Source organism: Oncorhynchus kisutch, linkage group LG9 (assembly GCF_002021735.2).
Source record: "Oncorhynchus kisutch isolate 150728-3 linkage group LG9, Okis_V2, whole genome shotgun sequence".
Classification (NCBI taxonomy): domain Eukaryota; kingdom Metazoa; phylum Chordata; class Actinopteri; order Salmoniformes; family Salmonidae; genus Oncorhynchus; species Oncorhynchus kisutch.
Window position 1 is genome coordinate 20,933,607 of NC_034182.2, and position 11,325 is coordinate 20,944,931.

The window sequence follows — 11,325 nt, forward strand, 5'->3', positions numbered from 1 at the left end:
TCACTTATTCTGATATTGCACCTACATTATGTAACTAGTTTCTGGTAAGATTCATTAATGGCTTGAAAACACTATTTACCCCAAATGAACCCTACAAATAGCACTGTTCGGAGATTTGGAAAGCCATAGTCAATCAATCTTCAATATAATAATATTTATAGGAAAAATGTTCATCCTTATCTTACAATCTGTACATACTATGCGATTTAGAAAGGTTTTGAATGTACTGTATGTGAAACAGAACAGTTAGAAAATATAGGGTACTTATTTACATAAGTATTCAGACCCTTTGCTACGAGACTCGAAATTGAGATCAGGTGCATCCTGTTTCCATTGATCATCCTTTAGATGTTTCTACAACTTGATTTGAGTCCATCTGTGGTAAATTCAATTGATTTGGAAAGGCACACACCTGTCTATATAAGGTCCCACAGTTGACAGTGCATGTCAGATCAAAAACCAAGCCATGAGGTTGAAGGAATTATCTGTAGAGCTCCGAGACAGGATTATGTCGAGGCACAGATCTGGGGAAGGGTACCAAAACATTTCTGCAGCATTGAAGTTCCCCAAGAACACAGTGGGCAACATCATTCTTAAATGGAAGAAGTTTGGAACCACAAAACTCTGCCAAACTGAGCAATTGGGGGAGATAGGCGTTGGTCAGGGAGGTGACCAAGAACCCGATGGTCACTCTTACAGAGCTCCAAAGTTCCTCTGTGGAGATGGGAGAACCTTCCAGAAGGACAACCATCTCTGCAGCACTCCACCAATCAGGACTTTATGGTAGAGTGAAGCCACTCCTCAGTAAAAGACACGACAGCCCGCTTGGAGTCTGCCAAAAGGCACCTAAAGGACTCTCAGTAAATGAGAAACAAGATTCTCTGGTCTGATGAAACTCTTTGGGGTGAATGCCAAGCATTACCTCTGGAGGAAACCTGGCACCATGCCTACGGTGAAGCATGGTGGTGGCAACATCATGCTGTAGGGATGTTTTTCAGCAGCAGTGACTGTGAGACTAGTCAGGCTTGAGGGAAATATGAATGTAGCAAAATACAAAGAGGTTTGATTTTATTAGGATCTCTGTTAGTCCTCATTTGGCTAATATTCCAAGAGTCCTTAAACGTTAAAATACAATTTATAATACAATCACATATTCACATACAGTTGAAGTCGGAAGTTTATATACATTCAATTAGTATTTGGTAGCATTGCCTTTAAAATGTTTAACTTGGATCAAACATTTCGGGTGTACTTCCACAAGCTTCCCACAATAAGTTTGTTGGCCCATTCTTCCTGATAGAGCTGGTGTAACTGAGTCAGGTTTGTAGGCCTTCTTGCTCGCACACGCTTTTTCAGTTCTGCCCACAAATATTCTATGGGATTGAGGTCAGGGCTTTGTGATGGCCACTCCAATACCTTGACTTTGTTGTCCTTGAGCCATTTTGCCACAACTTTGGAAGTATGCATGGGGTCATTGTCCATTTTGAAGACCCATTTGCAACCAAGCCTTAACTTCCTGACTGATGTCTTGAGATGTTGCTTCTATATATCCACGTAATTTTCCATCCTCGTGATGCCATCTATTTTGTAAAGTGCACCAGTCCCTCCTGCAGCAAAGCACCCCCACAACATGATGCTGCCCCCCCCCCCGTGCTTCACGGTTGGGATGATGTTCTTCGGCTTACAAGCCTCCCCCTTTTCCCTCCAAACATAACGATGGTCATTATGGCCAAACAGTTCAATTTATGTTTCATCAGACCAGAGGACATTTCTCCAAAAGTACCATCTTTGTCCCCATGTGCAGTTGCAAACCGTAGTCTGTCTTTTTTATGGTGGTTTTGGAGCAGTGACTTCTTCCTTGCTAAGCGGCCTTTCAGGTAATGTCGATATAGGACTTGTTTTACTGTGAATATAGATACTTTTTGTACCGGTTTCCTCCAGCATCGTCATTTGCTGCTGTTCTGGGATTGATTTGCACTTTTTTCGCACCAAGGCACGTTCATCTCTAGGAGACTGAACGCGTCTCCTTCCTGAGCGGTATGACGGCTGCGTGGTCCCATGGTGTTTATACTTGCGTACTATTGTTTGTACAGATGAACATGGTACCTTCAGGTGTTTAGAAATTGCTCCCAAGGATGAACCAGACTTGTGGAGGTTAACACATTTTTTTCTGAGGTCTTCGCTGATTTCTTTTGATTTTCCTATGATGTCAAGCAAAGAGGCACTGAGTTTGAAGGTAGGCCTTGAAATACATCAACAGGTACACCTCCAATTTACTCAAATGATGTCAATTAGCCTACCAGAAGCTTCTAAAACCATGACAGCATTTTCTAGAATTTTCCAAGCTGTTTAAAGGCACAGTCAACTTAGTGTATGTAAACTTCTGGAATTGTTATACAGTGAATTATAAGTGACATAATCTGTCTGAAAACAATTGTTGGAAAATGACTTGCCATGCACAAAGTAGACCCGACTTGCCAAAACTATAGTTTGTTAACAAGAAATTTGTGGAGTGGTTGAAAAACAAGTTTTAATGTCTCCAACCTAAGTGTATGTAAACTTCCGACTTCAACTGTATAACACACTGTTACAAACAGACATAATACACTGACGTATTGACCAGATAAATACTCTTAATGAAAACATGCTCAGGATCTCGGACTGGGGAGAAGGTTCACCTTCCAACAGGATAATGACACTAAGCACACAGCCAAGACAATGCAGGAGTGGCTTTGGGACAAGTCTCTGAATGTCCTTGAGTGGCCCAGCCAGAGCCCTAACCCGATCGAACATCTCTGGAGAGACCTGAAAATAGCTGTGCAGCAACACTCCCCATCCTACCTGACAGAGCTTGAGAGGATCTGCGGAGAATAATGAAACCCCAAAGCTTGTAGCATCCTACCCAAGAAGACTCAAGGCTGTAATCGCTGCCAAAAGTGCTTTAACAAAGTACTGAGTAAAGGGTCTGAATTCTTATGTAAATGTGATTTTTCTGTTTATTTTTATGAATGTTCAAAAATGTCTAAAACTTGTTTTTGCTTTGTCATCATGGGCTATTGTGTGTAGATCTGAATACTTTCCGAATATACTGTAATAGTTGACTGAAAACACTATATATAATGTATACTATATGTCACTTGTCAAACTCGCTCCACGTAGGGCCATGTTTCTGTGGGTTTTCACTCTTCTCTTGTATTAGGTTGATGAAATAAGGTTGCTAATTAGTAAAGAACTCCCCTCACCTGGTTGTCTCGGGCTTAATTATATAGAAAAAACAAAGATCAGCAGGAATGAGTTTGACACCCCTGCTGTATGTGTTTAAGTACTATCTATCCAGATGTAATGTATATCAAATAACTATATTCTTGCTATATACTGTAACTACTGTGGGAAAAAAATGCTTTGTATGTAAAATGTGCATAGAATGTACATGAAAAAATAAAAAATCTGTCTATATCTCTATTTATATGCTGATCTTTTTGCATTGTTTGCATATCATTCAAGTATTTTTTTCTCTCTCCCCCACACCTCTCTCTACCCCTCTCTCACTCTCCCCTCCTCATTCTGCCCCCTACCCCTGTCTCTCTCTCTCTCCCTACTCGTTCCCCATCCATCTCCCTCCTCTCATTTCTCTCTCTTTGCTTCCACCTGGTGGTGGTTGTAATCTATTTTATCCTATCCTATCGTACTCTACCCTATCTGTCTCTACTCTATTCTACAGCAGCAGAGTCCAGTGGAACAGCGTTACATGGAGCTCCTGGCACTGAGAGACGAATACCTGAAGAAACTAGAGGAACTGCAGCTCACTGACTCCTCCCCTAACTCCTCCCACCTATCAAATAGCTCTGCCTCCAATGCGGCCTCGCCCACGCAGCACATCAATCACCTGCACACCCCTTTCTGAGTGGGGTACTCAAACACACACGTGAGTGTGTGTTTGTTCGTCAGGGTTGAGGTTACTTCGATATCAATTGAGTCAATGAATCAAAGGAAATAGAATTCCTAATTTAAGAGTTGAAAAGTGAAATTTATTCCAAATAGGAACTTTTCAGATTCTTGAATTAGAATTTCAATTCACTTCCTGAATCGACATGTAATTTGACCCTGACACAGACACAATAAGTTGTTTTTTTGTACATAGCGTTAGTAAAGTAATAATGGAGACGATAAATAACATGGAAATCATGACGTATGACCATAACAAAAACTTAACTATGGTGATTATGCAATATGTCACAGTACAGCCTTTTGACAACTTTTGTATAACGTTGTTTTTTTTCTGCAAAAACAGAGAAGCCTTAATACGAAATAAAATAAATACTCAGTGTGTTATAGATAAACTATAAAGGACGTGTGAAGGGTTAAAACTCAATGGCTGCATTACGATTCTCTACACTTTACATAGTGTGCACTCATTTACTCCCCATCACGCTTATGCATTGCATCGGTAAAAGCAGGCTGGAGGGAGTTTCCATCGTATTACTCACACCAGTCCATTCATTTTAAATCCATTGGGGGGGGGGGGGGGGTGAATGAGTGCACATTTCCAGAAGAGTAAAGAATGGGAACATAGCCCCTGCTCCTCTTGAACTCTGTACACTGTGTCAACTCCAAGACCTGAAAAGGGCATTGTTAAACTGTTATGACAAACATACTAAAAAGAGAAAGTTTGACTAATAGTGCATTTGGCTGACTTAAATCAGTGTACAAATGTCCTCAATATGAGCAATACCAGTCCAGTCAACCAGTTAAGTTTGGATAACAAACTAGAGTAACTTCAGTAATACGTTTGGTAACTCCCATAAGTTGGGTAAGTACAAACCCTGCAGTTCCCCAGTCCCAACTCACTTAAATTCTCTGAATATCTGCGTCCTTCAGTTTATTGCATACATTCGTAACAGCCCTAAGCCCTTGCATTTATCAGGGGTTGTCTGTAGTCCACTCTATGAGATGTCCAGTGGGCCTAGTATCCCCATGTATTTTACTGTAGAAGGTCTATGGAGAGACATGACACTGAGTTGTATTGGTTTTTATTCGAGGAGCTGTGAGTTTTATCTCCAACAATGTCCACCCTAGCCTGGTCCCAGATATATTAGTGCTATCTTGCGAACTCATGCATGTCAAGTATGACAATGACCATAGGAATTGGCAAGACAGCACAAACCGATCTGGCACCAGGCTAGGTCCACTCAGTCAGTCCAATAAAGTTCTGCATCAACAGGACTCTCATTTTGCCAACCTAAAACTTGAGAACCTTAGAACCTGTCACCTTAAAACCAGTCAAACTCCTCTTGGCATAAACTTAAACCTGAAATCCCTAATGGTGAAACTGCCACGTCCATTTGCGATTATAACAACAAAGAAGTTACTGCAAACAACTAATTCTGGTTATTTCCCTCCGACATCATTGCACATGAATAGAAGCATATGTAATGCAATTTTTTTTACCACGATCTGCAACGCTCCCCAGCTCTGCTTCGTCAACAAAACAAAAACGATAACAACGGTCGTGGGGCGGACAGAGGCGCTGTTTTGCCTACTGCTCATTCAGTCTTTAAACATTTGTCTCAAAACACTTTATCTCAGTCCAGGGAGCAAATTGGTTTAGATCAAGTTTGCTTGATTTTAAAGGTTTTAGGACTTCCACAGAGTATTCTCCAAAAGACTATGGGCAGGAAAAAGTTATTTTGACAAGAGCAACAACCAGAGGTGAGGTAAGATCGGTGGAAAAGTCCAGAATAGTTTAAAAACTTTCAAGGGACAACAATAAGGTGTCCCAAGTATTCTCAGACAAGATACAGTTCTTTGGACAATAACTACCATAGAGGTTGAGATAAGATGTGGGATAAGATTAGTAAAAAGAAGTCTAGAAATGTTTAGTAACTCTTTTTAAAGGGCAGGTCCAGTGTTCTCGGGACCGCTGGTCGGGTCCAGTTCTGTGCCTTTGACCACCTGAGGTTCAACGTCAGGTAGACGTTTTGTACCCAAACCAGAGATCTGTATATAATGAGATGCTCATGTCTCTGCCCCAGCAATGGGAGTTGTTGACCCAAAGGCAGGAAGGCAAGTGACAAGCTTAGATCAAAAATTAGCCCATAGAAACACATTGGGCAATTTTTTAAATATATTTTGGCAGGAGTGAAACCTCTCGCTTCACCTCTTCCTCTCTGCTCAAACTATACATTTTGTCTTTGTTATCGTTCCTCTGTGGCGGGGAGAAAGGGAAAGAAAGCACCCGATTTGGTTGTGGCAGGAAAAAGGAAGCACCTGATTTGTTGTGGCGTGGGAAAGTCAAATCCTGATTCGTCGTCAGGGGGGAGAAAGATGGGGAAAGGAAACTGTTGATGGGTTGCTGTGGGTTCGTTCTGGTGAAGACTCTTCGGGTGGGTTACGCTTGTTTTAAAACGGTCACCATACTGGATATGGCAACGCCATACAAGAGAAGGAATAGATATGACTTAGAAGGCTTGTTCGGAGTCACCCATGTTGAAAGGTGCTGGTGGGTAAAGAATGAGGGCACTAGCGGCTACCTAATGCCTCACCAGAATGCAGCACTTTGGAAGTCTTTGGCCTCAATAAGCGGGGGAAAGTAAAAAACGACACTGCAAGGGAAAAATAACCACATCGCAGAAGACTTTGTTGTTTGATTGTGTTAGTTGGTTGATTATTTTTTGCGAAAAATGTCAAAGACAAATCTATTTTTATTTTTTACTTTGTACAAGTACAGTAACTGATGTACACTGAACAAAAATATAAATGCAACATGCAACAATTTCAAATATTTTACTGAGTTACAGTTCATATAAGGAAATCAGTCAATTTAAATAAATTCATTAGGGCCTAATCTATGGATTTCACATGACTGGGAATACAGATCTGCATATGTTGGTAACAGATACCTTAAAAACAAAGGTAGGGGCATGGATCAGAAAACCAGTCAGTATCTGGTGTGACCACCATTTGCCTCATGCAGCGCAACACATCTTCACATTGAGTTTATCAGGCTGTTGATTGTGGCCTATGGAATGTAGTCCCACTCCTCTTCAATGGCTGTGCTAAGTTATTGTCCGGAACTGGAATATGCTTTCGTACACGTCGATCCAGAGCATCCCAAACATGCTCAATGGGTGACATGGCTGTTGAGTATGCAGGTCATGGAAGAACTGGGACATTTTCATCTTCCAGGTTTTGTGTGACAGATCCTTGCGACATGGGGCCGTGCAATATCATGCTGAAACGGGATAGCACCGAATGAATGGCACGACAATGGGCCTCTGGATCTTGTCATGGTATCTTTGTGCTTTCAAATTGCCATTGTTAAAATGCAATTGTGTTCGTTGTCTGTAGCTTATGCCTGCCCATACCATAACCCCACCACCACCATGGGGCACTCTGTTAACAACGTTGACATCAGCAAACCACTCACCCACATGACGCCGTATGCCATCTACCCGGTGCAGTTGAAACTAGGATTCATCCGTGAAGAGCACACTTCTCCAGTGTACCAATGGCCATCGATGGTGATAATGTCCCCACTGAAGTCGGTTACGATGCAGAACTGCTGTCAGGTCGAGACCCTGGTGAAGACAACGAGCGTGCAGATGAGCTTCTATGAGACTGCTTGTGCAGAAAATCTTCAATTGTGCAAACCCACAATTTCATCAACTGTCCAGGTGGCTGGGCTGAGACATTCCCGCAGGTGAAGAAGCCGGATGTGGAGGTCCTGGGCTGATGGGGTTACACATGGTCTGCGGTTATGAGGCAGATTGTGACGTACTGCCAAATTCTCTTGCAGGCGGCTTATGGTAGAGAAATTAACATTAAATTCTCTGGCAACAGCTCTGGTGGACATTCCTGCAGCCAGCATGCCTATTGCACACTCCCTTAACTTGAGACATCTGGGGCATTGTGTTGTGTGACAAAACTCCACATTTTAGAGTGGCCTTTTACCTGTCAGGTGGATGGATTATCTTGGCAAAGGAGAAATGCTCACTAACAGGGATGTAACACAAAATGTAGAGAAATATGCTTTTTTTGCATATGAAAAATGTGTTGGATCTTTTATTTCAGAACATGAAACATGGGACCAACACTTTACATGTTTCTTTTATATTTGTGTTCAGTATAATTACCTCAAACAAAACCTATTTTACTGTAGAAAAGTTATATTGTTGTAAAATATAATTTTATTTTGTGTGAAATTTGACACGTTTTATAAAAAGGAAAGTAATAAGACATGTCTTTTGTTGCGTTGAATGGTTGGTTAATAATTTGTGGATTTGTTGTTCCATAAATTTAGTTTCTTTAGTTTGTTTTATTTTACCTTACGGGCATTTTTGCTTTCTAACATAGAAGAGAGGACAGTAAATCATGTTTGAATCATGATTTGTGGGATATTTGATTCAATTGGGAACCTATTCAGTTCTTTACCTGTGATTGTGAAACCTTGTGCGTGATTCAATCAAACTCGAATTTCGGTGTTTTAAGGAGTAGCTCTTTTTCCCCCTTGGTCAAATGAAATGCCAGAATGGTTATGGGAACTTAACCGTAGTTTGTAAACAAAGGCACTGCCGTAAACATTCCCATAGCAAGTTGGATTGAATGCCAGACCTTGAGGAATTGAGGACTCTGATAAAGTAGTGCACTATATAGGGACTAGGGCACAATTTGGGACACAGACAAACTGTCACTCATTATTTTTTTAATTTTCTTCATTTATTATATCTTAACGTAGGTAATATAGGGGGATTTAATAAAGGGGGGTTTCTTTGTCATAGTAATGCCTACTTACGATTCCCTAGCCTGGTTCCAAATCAGTTTGTGCTGTTTTGCAAAGTCCTTGTGAGTCATGACTCGTGACCATAGGAGTTAGCTTGAGTGTCTTTCAGGGGGCGTTCTGTCCAGGGGGTGTACTTTTACAACCACCTGCCTCACCCTACTGAAATAGGAGATGGCCTCTTGCCCTATGGGACGTTCTGGCTCAGACGAGGTTTACTTTCTGTTCATGCCATGACAAGCAGAAACAGACTTGCACCCAGACTACGTAGGAGTTTTGGCTAGACAACACGAATCGATGTGGGATCCAGGCTGTACTACTCCCTCTCATGTATGAGTGCTCCACTGTTGGTTGTTTTGACCGGCTCTTGTTGTGTAAATAATGCTGATTAAATTAATTTAAACATTTCTCACTTTTTTTTAAATGGATTGATTCTGTCATTCAAATTCTTGTGGTAATTTATCCTTTATTTATTCAGGAGATCATAAGGAAATGTGCAAAATATCTTATGTAATGTCTGCTGATGTGAAAATTGTGGATCGGAGAAGATTGTGGATATTCAGACCTTGTCCCATCATAGCATATCTCAGCCCTAAATATAACAGAAGCACCAGTTCACGTCTCCTCAGGATATTGGAATTGGTCCAAAATGCTTGTTTTATACATTATAGCTGCATTTAAATGAGATACTTTCTAGCTCCCTAGAATCGAACCCTACTAAAAATGACATTCAGACTACTGAACGTTCTCTAGGTCTATTCCATTAGTGGGGTTGTTCCACGAAATGAGTCACTTTGGCATGTCCCTCTGTGCACCCTCTGACTTCTAGGAAGATTTTAACCCATGTTTCACTATTGTTGTTGAGCCCTAGTTATTTTGTTGTTTTGACAAAGTAATTTCTGGAGATTATGTATTTCAAATAAAATGTTATTTGTCACATGTGCTGTGAACTGCTTACTTACAAGCCCTTAACAAACAATGCCATTTTAAGAAAAACAAGTGTTAAAGTATTTACTAAATAAACTGAAGTTAAAAATAAAATGTGCTTGGCTGTACGCACTACCTTCTGTTGTGCCTTGCAGTCGGAGGCCGACCAGTTGCCATACCAGGCGGTGATGCAACTAGTCAGGATGCTCTCGATGGTGCAGCTTTAGAACCTGTTGAGAATCTGAAGACCCATGCCAAATCATTTTAGTTTCCTGAGGGGGAATAGGCTTTGTTGTGCCCTCTTCACGACTGTCTTGGTGTGTTTGGAACGTTCTAGTTTGTTGGTGATGTGGACACCAAGGAACTTGAAGCCCTCAACCTACTCCACTATAGCCCCGTCGATGAAAATGGGGGCGTGCTTGGCCCTCCTTTTCCTGTAGTCCACAATCATCTCCTTTGTCTTGATTATGTTGAGGGATAGGTTGTTATCCTGGCACCACACTGCCAGGTCTCTGACCTCCCTATAGACTGTCTCATCGTTGTCGGTGAGCAGGCCTACCACTGTTGTCGTCTGCAAACTTAATGATGGAGTTGGAGACGTGCTTGGCCATGCAGTCATGGGTGAACAGAGAGTATAGGAGAGGACAGCACACACCCCTGAGAGGCCCCAGTGTTGAGGATCAGCGTGGCAGATGTGTTGTTACCTAGGGACTATGTTGGTCTGCTTGAAACATGTTGATATTACAGACTCAGTCAGGCACTTATTGGTGAAGCCAGTGACTGATGTGGTGTACTCCTCAATGCAATCGGAAGAATCCCGGAATATATTCCAGTCCTGTAGCTTAGCATCTGCGTCATCTGACCACTTCCGTATTGAGCAAGTCACTGGTACTTCCTGCTTTAGATTTTGCTTTTAACCTCTACAGGATCGGGGACTCCCCCCATAAACTTCAAAAGTGTTTCCTCTCAAATGGTATCAAGAATATGCATATTCTTGATTCAGGTCCTGAGCTACAGGCAGTTAGATTTGGGTATGTCATTTTAGGCGAAAATTTAAAAAAAGAGTCCGATCCTTTAGAGGTTTTAAGCAGGAATTAAGAGGATAGAGTTATGGTCAGATTTGCCAAATGGAGGGTGAGGGAGGGCTTTGTGCATGTCTCTGTGTTTGGAGTAAAGGTGGTCTAGAGTTTTCTTTGACTCTGGTTGTACATGTAACATGCTGGTAGAAATTAGGTAAAACTGATTTAAGTTTCCCTGCATTAAAGTCCCCGGCTACTAAGAGTGCCGCCTCTGGATCAGCATTTTCTTGTTTGCTTATGGCCTTATACAGCTGGTTGAGTGCGGTCTTAGCGCCAGCATCGGTTTGTGGTGGAAAATAGACGGCTATTAGTGATGTGATTTGATTTTAAGGTTAAAAAAAATGTTTACAAAAAACTGACCCATTTTAAGGTCAACCCTGTAATGTGAACTGATCGCTATTTTAATATGGTGAAATTATTCATTTGTAAATATTATTTTCAAAGTTAACGTTGGAACAACAATCACATTGTAAATGCAGGTAAGCTGGTTCTACTCTTTCTGGCAAACTTCTGGTGTTTTGTGGTAGAAAACTAAGCTTGCAT

General features: G+C 41.4%; 1 protein-coding gene across 4 annotated transcripts in view; it reads left to right on the forward strand.

Annotated features, from left to right (window-relative positions):
* LOC109896872 (myotubularin) overlaps positions 1-9,713 on the forward strand; it is a 62,785-nt gene extending 53,072 nt beyond the window's left edge. For 2 of the 4 annotated variants that reach the window (XM_020491295.2, XM_020491293.2), the window contains one exon: positions 3,722-9,713. In XM_020491295.2, coding sequence (XP_020346884.2) covers positions 3,722-3,904 — 183 coding nt within the window. In that variant the 3' untranslated portion in view covers positions 3,905-9,713. The remainder of the gene's footprint in view (positions 1-3,721) is intronic. The other 2 variants (XM_031832089.1, XM_020491294.2) reach the window with 1 other exon arrangement.
* Positions 9,714-11,325: the final 1,612 nt, after the last annotated feature.